Here is a 20,643-nt window from a genome sequence, read left to right on the forward strand (position 1 = left end):
TTCTCCCTCAGTTCTGTACAGTCAGTGTTACCAATTTACAATCTGGAGAAGAGCCTTGGCGTGGGACCGGTACTGTGCATCTGCAGCAGGGAGAAATAATCGTGCATCTGTACACGATTCGAGTGAGATGGCTTACCCTTCTCTGTGGGCCTCTCCTTTTTCCAGTTCCTGGATGACCCCCAGCAGCACCTTGATGGTCTCTTGGCTGGAGCTGATGAGATTTTCCATGGCCTGGAGCTGTGCTTTAACGTCCCCGTCCTGATTCATAGGCACTATTTGCTTACAGGCTTCCTGCGTTTGGTCGGTTGGTGTTCCATCAGCCTCACCGCCTATGCAGGGTGACAGAGGTTCCTCCATGCCCCGTATAGGCCGGGCAGATAACTGCCCCGTGTGGCACTGTGCCTGTGTTTTACAGCCTCCACGGGATCGTGGTAACGTCTCACTCGACAGCCCGTTGAGCTGCAGGCCTTTCTTTCGCTTGCTCCGTACAGACGGACTGTCCAGGCACTCCACCTGGGTGAGGGAGTTCCAGGCGATGGGGCCCGTAACCTTGGAGGCCCTGTCCGGCAGGGTTCGGGATGAGCCTTCCTCCAGATTGAGCAGCTGCCTCTTGGCCGAGCGGTCTGTGTCGGCCTCCCTGTGTTGTAATCCTGTTCTGGCTTTGGAAGGTATGCTGCAGAGCTGGTACTCTGCCTGTGCTCCAGGTCCGCTTCCTCTCGGTGTGTCTGCGAGGCAGTCTGTGTCTGCAGTGCAACTGAGCAGCAGAGCATCAGAGCACAGGCCATCAGGTGCAGTGTGCTGCTCCACTGTGGCAATGCACTCATTAGTATGGAGCAGAGCCCTGGTCCTCAGGACTCCGCTCCCCCCACAGGCCCCCTCCTCCTCCTCATCTAAACCCTGCTCAGGTGCCTTAGACTGCTTCACCTCCATGATAAAACCGTTATTCTGACCTTTATAAGTTTCCACGGCCGCCACATGCTTAAAGGTATGTCCTTTTTTGCGCTCGAAGGGAAACGTCTGATACCGTTTCTTCAGGTCGGGTGACGTCTGAACACCTGTGCTCCTTGTGACGTTAGGAATCGATCTGCGTGCAGGGACAGTCATGTATTTGCGGTATGCCACTTTGTATGACATTGGTTTGCCACTTTTCCCCGCTGCCTGCAACTCCGCCTCTCTTTGCTCGTTCTGCGCCTCGCAGATGTCCTTGAAACGCACTTGCAAGGCCTTGTTTCTCTTCCTCACCTGTCGATTGGCTTCCAGGGAATACTTTACCTCCAGCGCCAGCGAAGTGGAGGGCACGGGCGCTGCCTCCGAGTCAGACTCTGAGTTGGTGAGCATGCATTTGCCACCCTCCTTGCTCACCATGTTTCCTGAGAGGCATAGAGGAGAAACACTGTTAATCATCAGTAATGAGGGGCTTAGACAAAGACCCTTGCCTGACTATTACATCCCACTTGATAAAACACACATTCTCTCTTAGCTTAGGGAGAAGGGAGGAAACAGTGTAATTAAATAGAGCTAAAGGTATATGATTTAAAAAAAGCTTTTATCAGACACTTCACATTAAAATGAAACAAATAGACATTTTCAGTGAATATCTTTGAAAAGCTGAGGTTGATATTTGATATGCTTTCTTTTCTTCTAGAGCTAAAGGTGCAGCTTAAACTATGGAAGTCAGTTTTTCATATGCATGTACTGCAGATTTCGTTCCCTTTTTATTTCTTTTTTTTTTATTGCCCGATTTCATGGCTCTTTTATGCTTGGCAGTTATTTACTGTTTATTTGCTGAATCACAACTCAGTTTAGGCTGTAAGGGTTCCCCAAAAATTATCCTATCAAATTTCCATGATACATTTAATCGCCTCTGTGAAACTAATAACTCCAGTTTTAAATAATTTTCCTTCGTTTATCATTGTCAGTTAAAGTGTCTTTCATAACGACTTCCTCCTTTTCCTACCCCACTTTCTACATTTATGAGTATCTGCTGCTCTAGTTGCGTTCGCCTTTTGGGTTTGTATCAATCACCGAGCTTACAATATATAAGGATGATGTCTGATTTTCCTTTCCGTGGTTTATTAGCTTCAGCACGATTCTTCACTGCCTCACCTTTCCTGCTCATAGTTAATAATTAATTCCCTGAATATGAAAAGTAGTCTCTTTTCTGACTTAACTGAGAAAATGTTAAGAAAAACATGAGGTTGACATCTGCAAACAGACAACTCTTTGTCAGAACGCTGTACAACAAGCCTCTGAGGAGAAACAAGCGGAGATAACGAATTATCTTTCCTTAGTACCACAGGTATGGTAGTGGGATCGTGACTCTGCAGTGTGCCTCTGAGGCTCTCACAGAAATATATTTCACCTTCTGCCTCCTCATTTACAATAAGGAAACGCTCCACGCACTCATATAGATGCTGAATCAGATAGGCCAATTATCCTTCTCAGCTTATCTGCCATGACTGTTCTCTGTCACCAGCAAATGACTTCCTATTTCAAACCTGTCTGTCTACTTAGCTGGGAGCTACAGAACAGTTTTCTTTTTTCCCCCCATCACTGTCTTCTTTAACAGGGGTATATAGGGAGTAGCTTTTATTTACTGTGCATCGTTCAAGAGCGGATGTTATAAAATACTCCACAACAAAAGACTAAAAAGCAAGTAAGAGACAACAAAAGACAATAAATGCAGACAACTGGATAAAAATGTAAGGTGGGGGGATGCAGGATGTGAGAGAGAGATAGTTCTCCCTGCCCTTCACGCAAAGGCAGAGCGGGATTGCCTCATAATTCTCCATCGTCAAGAGCAGAATGTCAAAGGTCATGGATACTACAATTTTAGCCCCAGTGTCCCTTTTAAGAAAGGATTTCTGTAACCCTTCACATAGAAGGCTTTAAATATACATTTTGGTGCCGCTACATATAACCTGAACCATAAAAACATTATTATTATTATTACATACATAGGTCCACACAGACATTAGAGTTAAACTGTAGCCAAAAATAATGATTGAGAGATTAAGGATATGCAGGGGAGTTTTCAGCAGCTGATTCAGCCAACGTGATGGGCCGAGGAAATTTAGGAACTCTAACCTTAAACGTTTGTACGCCTCTGGCTTTATTAAAAAAAGAAGAAAAAAACATGCGATAATTAAAGACCCTGATCAGATGATTGCAGAAGAAAACTACTGCAATTAGTTCTTAGTAGCTCTGTTATACATGCAGGAACCTGGGAATATTTGTTTTATTAATAAAAAATGAATTCTGATTTTTACTTGAACCCAGTGAAGGGAAGGAAAAATAGGGATGATGTGCGAGTGTTAGGTTTTTTGGGGTTTTTTGTTTTGATTTTGTTTTCCATTCTGGACCAACTGATGTACACGTGAAATGAGCTGCAATAATCAAGACAGGACACAATTAATGTTTGTACTAAAAGCTCCAGATTTTTGGGTGCCAGTAAATGGTTTTTCTTTACTTTTGTTCCTCAGCTGCAGGCTTATAGGTACAGTGCAGGAACTATTAGTTCATTATAAGAAAAAAACATGATTATTTTACTCTCTACTGATCATATCACAATCTTTGTGTAATAGTTATATACGAAACGATAAATTTTTTCCAATCCTGCACTCATACAACACTCGTTGTGTCTCCTGATACTTTTTACCACATTTAAAAAGTCATTTAAAATTCATTTTAGTTTTATTTTTTAAATACTTTGTTATATTGTTGTTGCTGCCGCTCTTTATAATAACATATAAGCTGCTGTAACAAAATAATTTTGGGTAAAAAAAAAAAAAAATATATATAGACATTTTGTTAATATTTTTCCAGTATGTGGAAAGGAGAAATGATCAAGAAGAAGCCAGGGAGATCTTTGTTCAGTTACCAATGGAAACAAGTGTTACACTTGTTATCACAAAATGTCCAATTATAGCAAGTGTAAATCACATAAAGGCTCCTGACCCCTTTGCCATGAGGCTGATTGAGCTGTGAACATTCAGGAAGTTACAGGAATGTAAAGTGGAAGAATCGGTACAGCACCTCCCGGTGAATTATTTCCTCTCGTTATTACCCTGTTTATCCCACATTTAAAAACCAGCAACTGAACAAAGGCAGATAATATTTTTTTTTTAATTCTTTTGACTACTTGCCATGTTACATTTATTCCCAGAATATATCTGTTTGCTCGCTTGGCTGTGTTCCATCACTGTCAAGAGACCTCTCCATGTTTGTTCAGTGGATGACATTTTCAAAGAGAGTTTAAATCGCTAACCTACATTCCCTCTCTCCAAATGAGGTCAATAAATACTTCGGTGGTATTAGCTAGGTCTAAATTAAACATTATATTTAATATGTGCAAATTTATGTATGATTACATTTCAAGATGTCACCCTGTTCTGAGCCATTAGGTAGGAATGTAGTTTGTCAGCACAAACAGCAACAGTGTTGCTTCTCTATTACTCTCTATTCCTCCTTTCCTATGCGGCGGCATGACAACGTGTACAGTTTTGTGATATTGTCTCATGTTCACATTTACATTTGATCATATTTGACATGTCAGCACCGTAGGATGAATGATGTCTTCCTGGCTCCCCGTATCTGATTTGTTACCCATTGGGTGCAGACACGGGCAGCAGCACTCGTATCTCCCCTCCAGCTGCAACACCACCCTCTGGCCTTTTGCATAAACAGGATGATTCAGCACACAAGGCTGTGACAACTGCCTCTTTTCATATGGTGGCCCTGGTCCTTTTTTTCTATTTAGAAGCTAATTGGTGAAGTGACCCACAATTTTCTACCCAGACCCCCCCACCCAAAAAAATAATCAAAAACCCAGACCTCACAAGGTCACATGCGCATAGCAAAGCACACTGACATTTTAATACTTGACCTGGTTTTAGCAGCGCTGCTGTCATAGCTGTCACGCTGGCCCTTTAGGTCACCATTTGGAATTTCTAGGGACACAATCACATTTGGCTAAAAGCGAGCCCGTTGAGCATTGCTAGTCTGGGGGTGATATTCTTCCGTTTAACAATTATATTAAGTTCTGTAATGGTTCGAGGACAATCCAGGTTACTGCAGTAATGCAATTCATTATCGTGGTATGATAGAAGAAGTTAGATAGAAGAAGAGAAGTGGTGCGCTCAGAGCACGTCCTCGCTTACACAGTGCACCTTACATTAAATGGAACCCCAATATTTGCCCTATTTAAAACTTTATACAAGTCACTTATTTGATGAATGGCAGCCTCCTAATTTTGCTTTTGCTCCCTGGGAGGACATCTTTTAAAAGGTGGAAATTTCCGTGTCCTGACTCAGCCTGGGGATTGAATGTTTACCCTAACTTCGAGCCTGACTAATTTTGTTTTATCGCTTCTGCTCTACTGACAGGAAAATTCATTAATATGGTATGCATCACAAAACCGGTGAATCGATTGAACGCTGGAAATGCGGCTATACATGTCAATTAGCTGCAGCAATGTAAGCATCCTATCTCGTTTAAGCATTTAATGGTATGTTTCTATTTTAGGGATTTCCAATCGTGCAGCTGAAACATACGCTCGGCAGAGAATGTAAAAATATTTTCCTGGCAGCTTGGAACAAGTAGTACAACTCTAAGCTATTTACTCATATAGTAAATGACTATATCCTTTTACTCTGAGACGGTGGGGCTTTTTAGAGCACTTAGTTTCAATTCTGAGAAATATTGATGTCTCCAGTTCAGTGATATTTTTTGTAAAGTATGCTTCCCTGTATGTAGCATTGATCTAGGAAAGGCTTGCTCATTTTGGGGTGAACTTGCATACACAGACTCAGCTCTCCACCCCATTCAGGACCTTTGGGATGAACTGGAACGCCATCTGAAAGCCAGGCCTTGTCACCCAAGCAACATCAGTGGCTGACCTTGCTAGAGCTCCCACGGCTGAATGACTGTTTATTCCTCCAGCCAGCTTTCCACATTTTATAAAAAAGCCTTCCCAGAATATCAATAATAGTACTTTTTATGTACATATTAATTTATATAGCTGTGTGCTTTGTGAGTTTTTCAGACTGTATGAGCTTGAAGTTTAGTATTGAATTGCACTGCAGTTTTACACTATTAAAAGTCATTGTGATCTCAGAGGCTGCTGAATGAGTGGCAGTATCATCACAGTCATGGACATTTTCAACTCTTTAATCTAGTTCCATCTACTCCTGCTTTGTTTCCCTGTTTTCCCCCCTCCACTGTCATAATTATACAGGGCTTAGTGGTGTTTTGCAAATTCTTTGATCTGCCTCTTAAGAGCAGACGGATTACGCAGTAAAAAGATTGTACTGGTAAGGTTATTTGACAGTGTGGGTTTATTGCTGGGTTATTATTTTCTGTCTCTTTGTGCCGTGTCATGTGAGCAGGCTTGGCTGTACCCTTGTTCATAGAGTGGGATGTGAGGAGGATTGACGGCTGGGTGTTTTGACAATAAGTTGGTATTGAGGGAAAATATTAGGGAAGTGCATTTTCCTGGCATCACATGCAGGAAATCCTTTGTAAGTAAACAGTAGTTTACTGCTGTGCCATTGCACTGGAAATGGCTGGATTTTATGGGATTGGTTTCAGGCATGTTTAATTCAATGATGCTTCCTTCCATTATTTTTTTTTCTACATTAGTTATTATCTATATTATTATTTCAGCAATGAATAAATACTATCTGTAGGATATCTTAAAGCGTAATATAAAGGCGTATTTTCACTCCTGGTTACAAATCATGTTGAGTTTAAGGAGAACTAAAATTACACCCATCATCTTGGATAACATAGCTTGGCTTAAAACCAGATCTTCTTAAAGTGGACCGCAAGCCAAATGGCTGATTTAAAATGATTTAGCTTACTCCAATAGCAATGATAATAATATCTTAACTGCAGTATTTGTTTCGATGCCAGAATCCTGAAATTGTGACCGAACCAATCCAGATTTGCTGTTGATCCACGCTGATCACAATATCCTTACTTTATATTTCTGCAATAAAAAAAGCTATGTTTGCAATACATATGTTATTTTTATGCATTGAGGTTTTTATTTCTTCCACTTAATGATCCCAAAGTAAACCATGTGTAAGTAAGACATTATATACACATGGTTTAAGTATGGTGCTAGGAATAACTCTCACAAAAGAACATAGTGTACTCTATGCTGGCCTGCTGCTTATGTGGATCTTCTTATCCTCGGCCTGTAGCCCCCAGACTTTGTATCCTAATTATTTTTTACGCACTCTGTCCCTGCTGAATTGTACTTAGTTGGCTTTGCGTTGTGCACACTCAGGTAGGACCTTGATTAATTCTCAGAAAGTCTGTCTGTACGTCACAGGCTACTCTAGAGGGAGATCAGACCTCAGGATCTATACTGCAGAGACTGCCCGGCCTAATCACAATACATCATTGCCTCATCACCTTTTTTTCTTTACCACCTTTCTGCAGAACATTAGATCTCTTTTTTTTGTCTTCATCCCCCTGTTTTGTGCTCGTCTTCTCGTTGCTTTCTCTGTGTGTTTTTCTGTCTCTTTGCCTTCTAGACTGAGGTTTCAAAACTGATGGGTAACTAGAGAACTCCCCTGCTGCTTTCACATTCCTCATTGTCATCCCTAGCAAAGAAAAAAATACCCACACATATACACAGCTACACATGAAGATGGAAAAGACGAGAAGAAACAGGTGCAGATAGAAAGAACATGGGGCTTATACTCGGTTCGGATATTGCAGATTGAACGTGGGTAAAATAGAGACAGAAATGAAAGGGGAAGATGAAACCATGGAGAAAGATCCATCAAGAAGAATAGTCAGAAACCACAGAGGAAACAACAGCTAAAGCCATTCTGTCTTGTGTCATTTGGTCAGCTCAACTGAATCTTAAAAATATTGTGACGACAGTAACATCAAAGCAGTGTCACAGAAAGTGAAACTTGATATGTTCTTTGAAGAAAGTTTTATGTTTTATGGATTTTCACATAAAAAAGAAGGTTTTGTGAGGGTATATTTCACAGCACTGACGTGTGATGAGGCAAACAAGTTGGTTTGAGTGACAGTGTAAATAACTATTAAGGTAATGACTAAATACTTGGGACATTTGTGGTTTTGCTAACTGTTCTGGATACAGCAGGAACTGTGCATACGATCTTTTGACAGATGTTAGCTGGTGAACAGAAACCTTTTTAACAACAAAACCTAAAATGTTTACAACACATTTGCTTACCTTTTCTTATAAAGGTCAAAATTTGGGGCTTTTATGTAAATGAAAATTTAATATCTGGATTTTGGGATGTTGGTCAAACCTGTTTTACACCAGATAAAAACAAGAGAAGGTAATTTCTCATAATTAGTAGACTTGTTAATTAAATATGAACTTTATCCATATAATATATAAATACATATACAAATTTATATACTTTTTCTAAGGGAAAGTCCTTGCTGATTTCAGCAAAACAATGCCGAGTTTCATTTGGCATGCATTACAACACCATGGTCTGTTAGTGTTACTGGCCTCGAATCCAGACGCGTCACACAATAATTAAAGTTATGAAAAAGTTATGACAAAATGATGAACGAGACCCCAAACTTTTGAGAAAATCTGATATCAGGAGAAAACAGGAAAATATTTCTCTTTCAGAGGGTCTTCTCAGTTCTCAAGCTCTTACAAAACACTGTCAAGAAGAAGAGGTGATGTAACACAGTAGTAAACATGGCCTTGTCCCAGCTTCTTCTTTCTTTTAGCATGCCGCTCGCAACAAATTCAAAAGGCTATATTTAAAAAAAACAATAAAATGTTATAATATTTGGTGTGTTGTCTTCCACTATTTTCAGGTTTTACATGATTTGTAAATCACTGTAGTTCCCCCACTGATCACCATAGTGAATAACATTCCTCGTCTTGTTACAGTACAGTGTAGGGCTGGGCGATATGACCCAAAATTCATATCTCGATATTTTTTAGCTGGATGGCGATATAAGATATATATCTCGATCTTTTTTTTAAGCCATAAAGTAAGAACAAAAAGAGTTCTTAGTCAAAGCTGTGTCCCAGATGTCACACAGGCACTTTTATTAACATACAGCACAGATGTACATGAAAAATTACTCAAAATTAAATTATGAGCATTCATTAAATAATAATGCTCCATAAATAAAAGAAAACAAGGTTGTTTTTGTGCTAAACAAAGAGCTCACAATTGTGCAGTCAAAATGTAAACTAAAAGACGCTGAGCGTAATAACAAAGACAGACAGATTTTACAGCTGCTCTGTTCCCAAGTTTTACTGTGTGACTGATAGCCTGGAGTTTGAAATCCGCTTCATAACCACGTCTCTTACAGGTGCCATTTATGGTCCTTATACACACACAATACGGTAATATTACGTTGATGCACAGTACGTATCACTCCGCGAAGCTCCTCGGTAGCCGTAATGCGCCGACAATCTATCAAGCGGTGCAGCTCCGTAGCTTACCAAAGTCGTACTCAAACATTTTTGACAGATTGCTGAACGCCGTGTACCACATAAAATCGGTTCGCGGCCACCAAGCACAACCAGAATTCATACATAAGGCGCGCTATCAACTTTTGAGAGAATGAAAGGATTTTAGGGTTAGCGCGGTTAGCTCGTTAGCGCGGTTAGCTCGTTAGCATGTTTAGCTCGTTAGCACGTTGACGCCGTCCAGCCCCACGCATGGGGCGATGCGCAGTAACTCGTTAACGGAGATTTGCCGTGTCCGTCTTGTCGCTGCCTGCACGTGAAACGATGGGGTAGGAGGGGGAGTTGTCTTCAGTGAAGGCGAGGCGGAGTAACGTTGCGTAGAGACAAAAGTGGACGAAAGAGAGGCAAACTTGCGGCTCCACAACTATAATTATAACGTAACATAGACTATATCGATATAAAGGATATTGTCACATCTTATATCTCGTATAAAAATATATCGATATGTTTTTAAAAACTCGATATATCGCCCAGCTCTAGTACAGTGTTATACTGGGAAACATTGATCCTGGCAGTGGATAGCACTTTGACACATACCACTCATGCAGACATCACCCATCAGACTCAGCACATCCCCAGCTGCTGAGTGGGCCTTCAAACTGCAGAGTTTCCAATAACACTGAACATTTCCTACCCCAAGAGGTGCCCTTTTAAATCCCTGAGGAGGTGAAGCTGTAATTGGTAGAACAAAGGGCAGCTACACAATATTTAGTTGTTGGTTTTAAAGTTTTGTCTCATTTTTGCCTCAAAAAACTCCTCTTCTCCTGCAGATGAATAGGAAAGCACATGTTTCACACACACATACACTTGCAGCAACACTTAGGTGAGATCAGGTGTGAAGTGCCTCCTTCTGTATTCATGTGATGTACAAAGTCAGCCACACATATCTACACACAGTCCCATCTTCAGCGACACACACACACAGTTCACCCAAACTGCATTACGTTGCTGTGGTCCTCCCAGTGAAAATACTCATTCTTAATGAATAATCCTATTAGCACATGAAAGGTAACATCTGGCTTGTTCCAAAAGCAGTCATTCTTTTATAGGAGAGTCATTTGTTTTCTGGATGAATGAGTACCCCTCCCAGTGAGCGGGGTGATGGGAGGTGAATGCACACTTCACCACTCGTTTGGAAACGCGTGTACTTTTTGCAGGCCACCTCTAATGTTTTTTGTTTTGTGTTTTTCCCCTCCCCTCCCTTGCCATTTCTCCCTTTCTGTGTGCACACGTAAAAGCTTTAACTTTGTTCCAGCTTTAAATCTCCAGGAACCTCTCTGCATTTGCACTGATAGGACATAGGTGATGGCCTGAGCGTACTCCTGTCTCGTGTGTTTACGTGTGGCAGTTGTCCCTCTTTCTTTTTCTCTGTAGTATTAGAAGGTGAAGTGTTGCTTGATGTCTCCTAGAAATAAAGACTAGCTTTGAAGCGTTTGGCCATCGCATCCATTACTCCTAGACTGTCATCCCCCAGGTCTCATAAAGACATCAAGCGTCAAGGTTAAAGTAAGACAGCCAGTTAAAGTAATCATATTTTTTTGCTTTTTTTGGACTCTCACCTTTATTCCTACCCTGTAATTTCATATAATGGAATTATAAAAGCAAAGAGAAATTCAATATCCTCTCCTGCCTTATTCTGCTATTCCTTGCAGACAGTCTCTTTCCCCCTCGCTCTATATCTCTTTCTCTTTCTCCATCCATCTTTATCTGTTTCCCTCTGTCTTCTTCTTAGTGTCTGCTGAAAGTGAAATAGAGCATACAGGAGATTGTATCAGAGCGCTGATGTGAGCTGTGGTTAAAGGGGAGACGGAGAGCGATAGCAAGAGGTTTGTAGGAATGAGTGGGACTGACATGCGTTTTGTGTGGCAACTGAAGGACAGTTGAGATGTGAGGGCTCTTGGCAGCCCTTGTTCCCTCTCACCCCCTAAACACCGGCAACCCAGTGCCAACATCTTATCACCCCACACACACAAATGCACCAATAATCTTTAAGGAGATGGTGACTTCACCAACTCCATTAATCTCGATTAGTGTCCATTGGAGGTCCTTCATCAGATGCAGCCAGCTGTGTGATGCCCAGCTTTCACTACGTGTTTCTCTGTGCTGCATGCTCCCTGCTTTTAAAACACTGCTGCAGCCAAACGTGGGAAAGCAGCTTAATGCAATAATTCACAAATTCTTAATTTGAACATCGATATCGGCGTGTTTTATGTAACTCAGCTCACTTAGCTGAGAGGAAATGCAGCATCATGCAATTCCTCATACGCAAGCACTGTTTTAGCTTTGTATGCCGCTTCAGTCAGGTAAAATGTGGATCAAAATCCTCTTGGAAATGAAAAACTGACCTTCGAGATCTGATAAATGTCAGCAAGCATTGGCATTTAGTCCACCCCCTCCCCTCCCTCCAGACGCAAAATTAACCAATAGTTCAAATATTTTCATGTGTAAAGTTTTCCGAAGTGAGTAAATTGTCTGTTAAAGTCAGCACCAGCACATTCCATAAGCGCTCCCTGAATTTTCCCTTCACCCGAGCAGAGGCATCTGAGTGTAAAATCCATCTGAGATTTACCTCCTTTCATCTGTCACCCAGATTTGATATTTGATCATCTGACTAAAGAGAACATTTTGACTGAAAATATTCCTTATGGCTTATCCAGGGCTCAGTTCCTCTGAGCAAGCAGATTTCTTGGATTTCCCACTCCATAGGTTATATGAGCAGACTTCCCCCCCCTTTCAGATGCAGACTAAGAGGTGAAATGGAGGAGAGGACAAGAGCAGAGAAGAGCAACTTACCTCAGACTGTGAATTACTGACGTAAAGGATGTGATAGCCTAGATCCCTGGTTGTGCCCATGCATGCCTGTTTCCTCAGTAGATCAGAAGCGAGCTGGAAGAGGAGGCTATGCCATGGCAGAAGTTAAAGAGGACAGTCAGGCAGTGGCACGCAGGTGGAGCAGGGGCAGCAGTAGTTGGGAGTAGTTGTTGCACATCGGCGTCTATGATCCAGTAGCGTGAGCCTCCTCTAAGCCCGAGACAGAGTCAACACTCCCCCTCTTTTTTTCTTTTTTTCCCCCCTTCTCTCCACCCGGTCTCTTTTCGTCTTCTTCCCTTTCTCCACACGGTGTCGGCAGGGGCTTTCACTCACTCACACATGCATGCATGCACACACGAGCAGGCACACACATACTGTGGCTGAACTCCGGACGGCTCAGCGACGGAGCCCACGCAGGCTGAATATCCCCATCGTGCCGCCGCAGTTCTGCTCTCTGGCTTTCTCCTCTATTCTGTTTGTCTGCCTCTGAGCCTGTGTGTGTGTGTATGAGTGTGTGTGTGTGAGTGAGTGAGTGAGTGAGAGAGAGAGAGTGAGAGACAATGAGAGAGAGAGAGAGAGAGAGATTAAGTGAAAGGGGGAGGGAACATGAGAGCGAAAAAGAGAGATGGAGAGTGCAAAGGGAGGAAGGGAGGTTGCAGTGGAGAAAGTAGAGCTTTAGTTTTGGCTACATCTATCAGGTTCGTGCACCATCCATTTATCTTATAATCTTATAAAGCAGTTATATCAGTGACATCACAAAACCACACTGTAAAAAAGAAAAAGTTGAGAAAACTTAAAATTTCAAGGCAACATGATGCAAGAGATTTGAGTTTTCTCAACTTCTGCCAACTGTAGTTGACTTAACTAATATTTTCATGTTCTGCCAACTTGGATCTACTTGTTCACCTAATTAGGATAATCCTGTAAGTCTAACAAAGAAATTCTGGTTTCAATGCCATGTATTTCTGCCTTCACCAAACAAAGATATTCCTGTTGAATTAACATACAATCATTCCCTCCAAGGCCATGTATTCCTAAATTCACCAAACACAGATATTCTTGTTGAATAATCATACAATTCTTACTCCAGTGAGTTGAAAATTTACCAATATTAATAAAGAAAAATGTATGCTGTTATCGTACTTGAAAAAACACTCAAACAGATATAGAATAAAACAAAGCACAACTGAATGTTATGTAAAAACGTATTTATTTTTTTCAACAGTGCTTTCAGTATATTTCAGAAGGTCATGGGCAGTGGGGTGAATTTCTGTAAAAAAAGCAAACAAACAGAAAAAAACGTGTTGCCAGTTTCTTTAGGGTGCTTTGAGCACCCCAGCAGAGACATTAAAATTCCAGAGTCCAGAAAAAAAGAAAAGTGTCCAGCAGCTTAGTCATTCACGTTCACACCCTGACTGTCCTGTAAAAGCTTAACTTAACTATTGCACACTAAATAGGGTAGTGCAACAAACAATTGCCTTTGTACCCAGACATTGACATTTTACATGGGCTCACTATGATGAACTACAGAAGTCAAAAGTTATTAGAAATGTTACCATCAATGAACAGTGAACTATCAGGTAAAATGAACGATTATATAGAGGGAAAGGGGTTGAACTACTGGGTTTTGTTTTGTTTTTTTACATGACTCTACAATGCACTTGAACATGTTTAAGAACAAGTTAAACTCATGTCTGGCTTCCCCGTTAACAGTCACAGCAAAAGCTTTGTTTTTAGAGACCTTATGCGCTGTGAGCATCGAGAGCCACCGAGTTCAAAAAAGATGCCCTGAATTGCTTCAAAGGTAAACTCATCTGCTTTGGATAATCAATGTTGAGGGCATACTTATATCACTGTCATATAATTGGCGCACATATCCTACACCGACCCATGAAAGAGTCTCCATGACAACGCGTGCTTGGCCCAGTTTGTTGTCAAGGTTAACATAACGTTTTCATGCAAAGATAACATTGAAACTGGTTACAAAACGGGTAATAAGCTAATAAGTTTTACCATGGCAGAAGTGCTGTAAAAAGCCAGTGTGAGATACCGTCATTTAGTGATGTCTGTCTGAATTTCAGAGTGTTTAACATTAAACATTACTTTTTGCACTGGCCACTACTCTGAGCTAAAACCTTTTTTTTTTTTTTAAATGTTAAACTTTATTAAGAAACAGTATACAGAACATGTATACAATCAGAACAAAATTAACATATGCCAGGGGGTGTAATACAAAGAATTACATACATTCAAATAATTTGTAATTACTACAAATGGTAATAGTTTTCATAGCCTTTTTGTTAAGTGATCCACTAATCAATTTTATGTAACATAAAACATCATTATAGTAATGTTTAAAATTAGGTTTTTTGTTACTGTATTTGCATTTGTGAAAATAAAATTTAGCTAAGATAACTAATAAGTTTATTATAAAGTAAACATCTTCTTTTTTTTGCCTTCGAAAGAAACAAAATACAACATTTTCCCATTTCACAGTAAAGTCATTATAGAGATGTCCAGCAATGAATCTACTGAAGTCTTTCTCTGAGCTAAAACCTTCAGAGGCTGCTTGTAGCCCGATTACGACACAGCGGCGCAACGAAGGCTGCCCAAATTCATAGTGGACTCCTCTAAATGCGTCCGAGAAATACGTCCTCCTTATAATAAGCATCTCTTAAAATGTTTGCAATATTGAAACATTTCAATATAATGTAGAAAAAAAACGAGAGAAAAAAGTTACGGATCGGACTCCCCGATCCTTATTGCGCATGTGCAAATTCTATCTGTGGAATTAGTTTTAATATTACTCTTTCTGGGTCACAAAATAAACTTTTAAGATATTTTCAGGCGTTAATGTAGCTGTGTAAATTGCTAATATCTGTTCAGTTTATTAAGACAACATATACTTGCAAAAGTGCTCCGACGCTTTCGGAGACGTCTGTTACCCACCAGCTCGATAGCTAGCCAAGGGGGGGGGGGGGTCAATTAAGTCACTTAGATAACTTAAAAATGCTATAGTTGGCCTTTTTCAGTGTTTTACTAGTTCCATCCTCCCGGGTCCTCAGGAGGATGCAGCCTAGGCGCTTGTAGAAAATCTTAATAACACATGTAGTTAGCTTACCTGCTAGGGTAAATGGTTGGCAGCTCCAGCACCTGTCCAAAACTGCAGAAGTGAAAATCCTCAATGGTCGAAAAATTGCATTTTACATCCAAATCTAGCCACGATGGTTCAAATTTTCTTAGGAGGTTTTTAGTCTGGAACACATGGTAAACCACTATCACACAGCTCAGGTCTGCTCAGGCTCAGTTGAAAGTCCGTTTGGTTTAGTTCAAACTTGTTCAGACCACATGTGCCAGTCATCTACGGGGTTTCCCACTGGTTCCCAACTTGACTCAGAAACTCTGCTCAAAAGTTGATAATCTTTGTTATGCTGTCTAGAAAATCTTAGTTAGGACAACAATGAAAGAAATTTGTTGGGTAGACAAGCTTTTTTAGGTTGTAAATGGAAAGTTTTATTTCTAAGTCAGTTTAATTTAAAAACTTTAGTGAAATCAACAATTGCTAGTTATCGTTTTTACAGTGCATATGCACATCTTTACCTCATATCCTCGAAGCCTTGCTTTGTTTGTCAGGAGCAGAAATAAATTCCAACTTTGAATGGCTTTGTTGAGGGCCACCTTACCTCACACACAGACCGATGTTTTTGAGATTTGTCATTCTTCACACCTGTGTTTTTGATTCTTTTGAGTTTCTTGGCATCCGTATGTTGATGCTTGTCATGTGTTACCCTTGAGTTTTCTTGCAAGTCCATTCACCTTCTGTCACCTCCCTACAGCTTTTTTCTTTGTGTGAGGGGAAAATTTCATTTGCTTTCCCTCCCTCCCAACTGCCTATTACAGAGCTTCTATTGCCCGTTCCCCTTTCAGGTATTTATCCATCTGTCACAGGAAAATACCAGTTTTCATAAGGGAATATGCAGCTTTATTTAGGCTTAATTGGATCTGTGGTGCATTTTGTATTATTTAGTTACCATAATGGGGAAGGAGGGAAATAATACACTCGGTGAAACCCTGATCATGTAAAATTGTAGCCGTGTATGCTTGGTCGGATGTTTTTGGAGCCATAGCTCATGCTGTCACTGACAGGGAAAACCCAACTTCTGCTATAAGCCTCAGGTACCATGGTAATGAGCTGCAGCTCTCCAGACAGCAGCTGCTGTGAAGTAAGTGTGCGTGTGTCTGTATGTGTGAGCATTTATATAAATATATATATTACAGGTACCAAAAGCAAATAAAGGGCACACATCTTTCCTTACCAAACAGGGTAAAGAGTCACTTCTTTCTCCGTTCATGCAACTGTGAAGTCAACATTTGTTACTGAGGGCTAGAAATCAATGATCAGGAGAAAATTTAAAATATGACATGAAATTTAAACAGTTGTAAAACGTTTTGAAATAATAACATTGATTTGTAAGAACGCTTCAATAAATGCATCCATCATTTTTCTTAATAAATGGATGTTTTATGAATGAGAAATACATTTAAAACATTCCAAACTGATTGAATGAATCCATTTGTAACAATCTTTTTCTAGGCTGGAAATTAGAATTATAATTTAGTCAACTTCATTTAGTAAAAGCAAGTTTATATAAAGCTATTCTATTTTTTTTTTATCACACTGTTTTTCATGTACTGGATCACATTTAATGATTTTTATTTGATCATGGAAATACTTCCTGTGTCACCGTTAAATGTCTTTTATCCTTGACAGCAGGAACACAGTTCAGTTTCAGCCTAATGAGCCAAGTGGACAGCTCAGTCATTTGTGGCAGAACAGGCCCAAAGATTTTTATAGAATAAAAAGGGGAGATGTGTATGACAGTTATATTCAGTTCACATTTACATTCATCAGACTTCCTTCCCGTTGTTTATCGCCGACTTACGGCATCACAGCTCTCGCCGCAAAGTCCTTTATGACACACAAAAGAAAGTTTTGCTATTCTTTTTTCCCCCCTTTGCCTCATCTCACTTTTCTGCAACGTCACATAAGACACCCCTGCCTCCCGACTGACTGCACCTTCCAGGTGCTGAACGCTGCTCTCACAGCACGGTTTTATGAGTCTGGGTTCTTGTTTTGGAATGACAGTAAAGCATCTGCTTCACAGCCTTGTTACTGCTCAGCCAAGCAGCGAAAACCTGCAAGTTTAACACAAAGAGCTGCATTATGTTTGTAAAGATTTGACCTTGGAACATCTCAGTTCTTGGAAAGTGTTTTAGATTTGAACCCAGGGTAATGGCATTTGTTTAATGGGTAGAACTCCTCTGGGAGATGATGTCTACTGTTAGTAGGAACAGAATAGGCTTTGCCATTTTCTTTTATTGGAATCTGCTCTGCGATCTGCTTGTGTAAGCAAACTGTTTCTCAGATGGATAAACTGGTGGCAAAGGACAAGTCGCTGGAGTGACTCTCCTCTCGTATTGATTTCATTACCTCAAAGCTAAATCCTCAGGGGCCTCCTGTTTGATGTCCTTGTCCTTACATGCACACTATAGACAGGACTGTGATCAATGGAAAATCCAGACCTAGTTTTTTTTGCTTAGCCTGTAAATAGATTTATAGATTGTGTGATTTGTAATTTTGCTGTGATTGTCTACTGTTGCAGTAAAATCTACTCTTTGCTTTCATTAGATAGAGTTCTGTTTTCCTTTTAATATTTCTTTGGATTTGGACGCTGATATCTCTAGAATTTGGCTACCAAATAACTGTACCTTTTAATAACATCACATGATGTCATTAAAGGTACATTGTATAAAATCTCACCACTAGATGTCAGCAGATTGCAGTTTGCAGTCAACTTTCTTACCCTTCCTCAAGTCCTAGCTACGGTGGCTGCATTAGTACAAACGTGTTTCGGTCATCCAAGAAAGATCATTGATACTAAAATTTAGACTTTACACCATAACGGCCGTGTGTTTCTACTACTGTGATTTTTAGGAAACTCAAGCCTAACACCAGCTGTTAAACTGAGATTTATCACTCATCCAAGTGCTACATCCAGATGAAAGGAATCAATCTTTTGCGATTTACTTACCTGAATGATTGAGCATGCATCAGCAATTACATAAATGTTACAAAACTAACTTAGAAGTTGTGCATATGTGGCTGGTCTCTAGCAACATACATAACTCGATTAGGCGGAACGACGATGTCCATCTCGGCCACTGTACTCAAGATGATGGGACATGGCAACATGGCAGCTTCTGCAAACCGATGCCCTCTTCTGTGTACTTTTAATGGTTTGATTCTAAATTTATGAGTATGTATTTGTTTGTTGGAAGACATAAGCACAAACCAATTTATGTATACGGTACTCTTTTTTTTTTTTCTATTCAAAAACCTCAGAGAACAACTTAACTTTACCTTGTGAGAAGAGACAAAGTGATGAAAAAACCAAATGTTAGCATAGATTGGAAGGAGCAGTGAAATGCAATGAACTATCACCGTACTTGAATATATTTACATAAATTGTGGATTTTTGCTTTAACATTTTAATGTAAATTTGCCTCACCTTGTGGTCATACCTTTGTCCAGAGAGGTCACTGATTCGATAGGGCCGGATATCTTACTGTCACTACTCTCAATGATTTTTCTCAGGTCAAATTGCTCTCACACTAATTGCCAAACATTTTGTTAGCATTACCTTGTGGAACAATTGTTTGATTCGGTTCTTTTCCTTTCATTGTAATCCTTATTTACTAAATTTGATCAAGTCTTTTGACAGAAGACCTTACCTGTTCTTAAACTACACATTACCATATAGCATACTGCATACTAATTTAGATTAGTAGTCACCTCTAAACCCTATATACAGTTTTACACATTGATTATTTCGATCATTTCATCCTTAATAACATTTGATTTTTAAACAAAGTGTCAGGGCATCTGTGGTGTGTTTCGAACAGACTGTGCATTGTGAGCTTTAAAGCTTCTTCCAGAAATCTGTCTGATTTTCTGTCTCTGCCTCAGGCTCACTGACCACCAACAGCCAATTGAAATCGTGGACTGTCTTCAACCACATCTTTTTAAAAGCTGGTTTTAATCTTTAATAGCAAACAGTTTCGGGTCTCGTGGCATCAAAACATGGCAACATATTATTGACCTTCGCTATCCCACTCGTGCTCTAGTTCATCTCCGAATCTGTCACACTGACCAAGCAATGGTCGGTAAGATCTCATTCCTTTTCGGTGGATGATGCGTGTTTGGCAGTAGAGACGGGGCTTTCTTGTCAAAGAAAGTCGCCTTCATTCAGTGGGGTTCCCTATATAAATTAAGTTGTCTGTTCAAGGAAGTGTATTGGCTTTGATGTGAAAGTGCTTCCTCAAGCTTGTCTTAGCCGAATCCCATCTGAATGAATGAATTAACGGGTCACTTTCATGGCTGGCTGCCCAGGTTTTCTGCACATATTATCTACTGTCAAGTGTTTATCTGGACATCACCAAGCACCAACACTATCGAACTATCGAAATGGCGGCGCGGCAGTAGCACGCAGCAGCCACTCCGGAGCCAAAACTGGTGCTGCATTGTTTGATATATTATATATTATTATTTTTTTTGCACTAACTTGTCTTGTAGCACCTTGGTTCCTGGAGGAACGTTGTTTCGCCTCACTGTGTATTTTTAAACTGTATATGGTTGAAGTGACAATAAAGTTGAACTTGAACTTGAACCAAACCCACTGCTGCTGCTGCAAAAAAAAAGCCCAAATGAAGTGTGAATGGCTTCAGCTGGCTCTCCAACTTGTTTCCATTGGCTGACCCTCCTGCCTGCCACCTTGTTGGCCTGATGTCGGAGCCAAGCGGGTTAGCTGAATTGTGTAGCGGTGGCCAAGTACATTGTATGTGTCAGCTCTGCCTGCGTTTGACAGACCAGTGTGAAAAGTGCTGTTGTCTTTGGTCCTTTGTTCTTTTTCGATTCCATTTACGTATATTTAGTTTCAAGAACATGAATAATATATGTTTGTGATGAAGGAATCCATGACCTATAATCATAATATGAGTATAATAACAGAAACTTTTAATTGGACATTTTAAATATAGTTGACGCAAAGCTAATTTCTGGATTTCTCTATCTTTTTGCATTCCTTCTAACCTGTTTTTCTCTTGTCAGGCACTACTGATGCCAGTCATCTTTTAATTTGAATTCTCCTCACAAAATCACCTCATTGGAAATGTTTGAATCTCATCTGCAGCAACTCTTAATGCTTTCTCTGAGCGAGGAGGCAAATTGGGGAGAATTTAAACTGGAATCTTTTTTGTGTGTCGTTGGGTGCGTTGCACTT

The 20,643-nt window shown here is 40.3% G+C and overlaps 2 protein-coding genes across 3 annotated transcripts in view; one reads left to right on the plus strand and one right to left on the minus strand.

The window, feature by feature from the left end:
* The window catches only part of insyn2a (inhibitory synaptic factor 2A), a 30,987-nt gene extending 18,214 nt beyond the window's left edge, over window positions 1–12,773 (minus strand). Inside the window, exons 1-2 of the mRNA XM_085416712.1 lie at window positions 12,287–12,773; window positions 137–1,370 (exon numbers count right to left, since the gene is read on the minus strand). Of these exons, the coding sequence (XP_085272838.1) occupies window positions 137–1,365 (1,229 nt within the window). The 5' untranslated portion in view covers window positions 1,366–1,370; window positions 12,287–12,773. The remainder of the gene's footprint in view (window positions 1–136; window positions 1,371–12,286) is intronic.
* dock1 (dedicator of cytokinesis 1) overlaps window positions 1–20,643 on the plus strand; it is a 204,070-nt gene that overhangs the window by 114,347 nt on the left and 69,080 nt on the right. The window lies entirely within an intron of this gene.

This window comes from Rhamphochromis longiceps, linkage group LG8 (assembly GCF_057381845.1).
Source record: "Rhamphochromis longiceps isolate RC_006_pf linkage group LG8, R_longiceps_female_GT1.1, whole genome shotgun sequence".
Classification (NCBI taxonomy): domain Eukaryota; kingdom Metazoa; phylum Chordata; class Actinopteri; order Cichliformes; family Cichlidae; genus Rhamphochromis; species Rhamphochromis longiceps.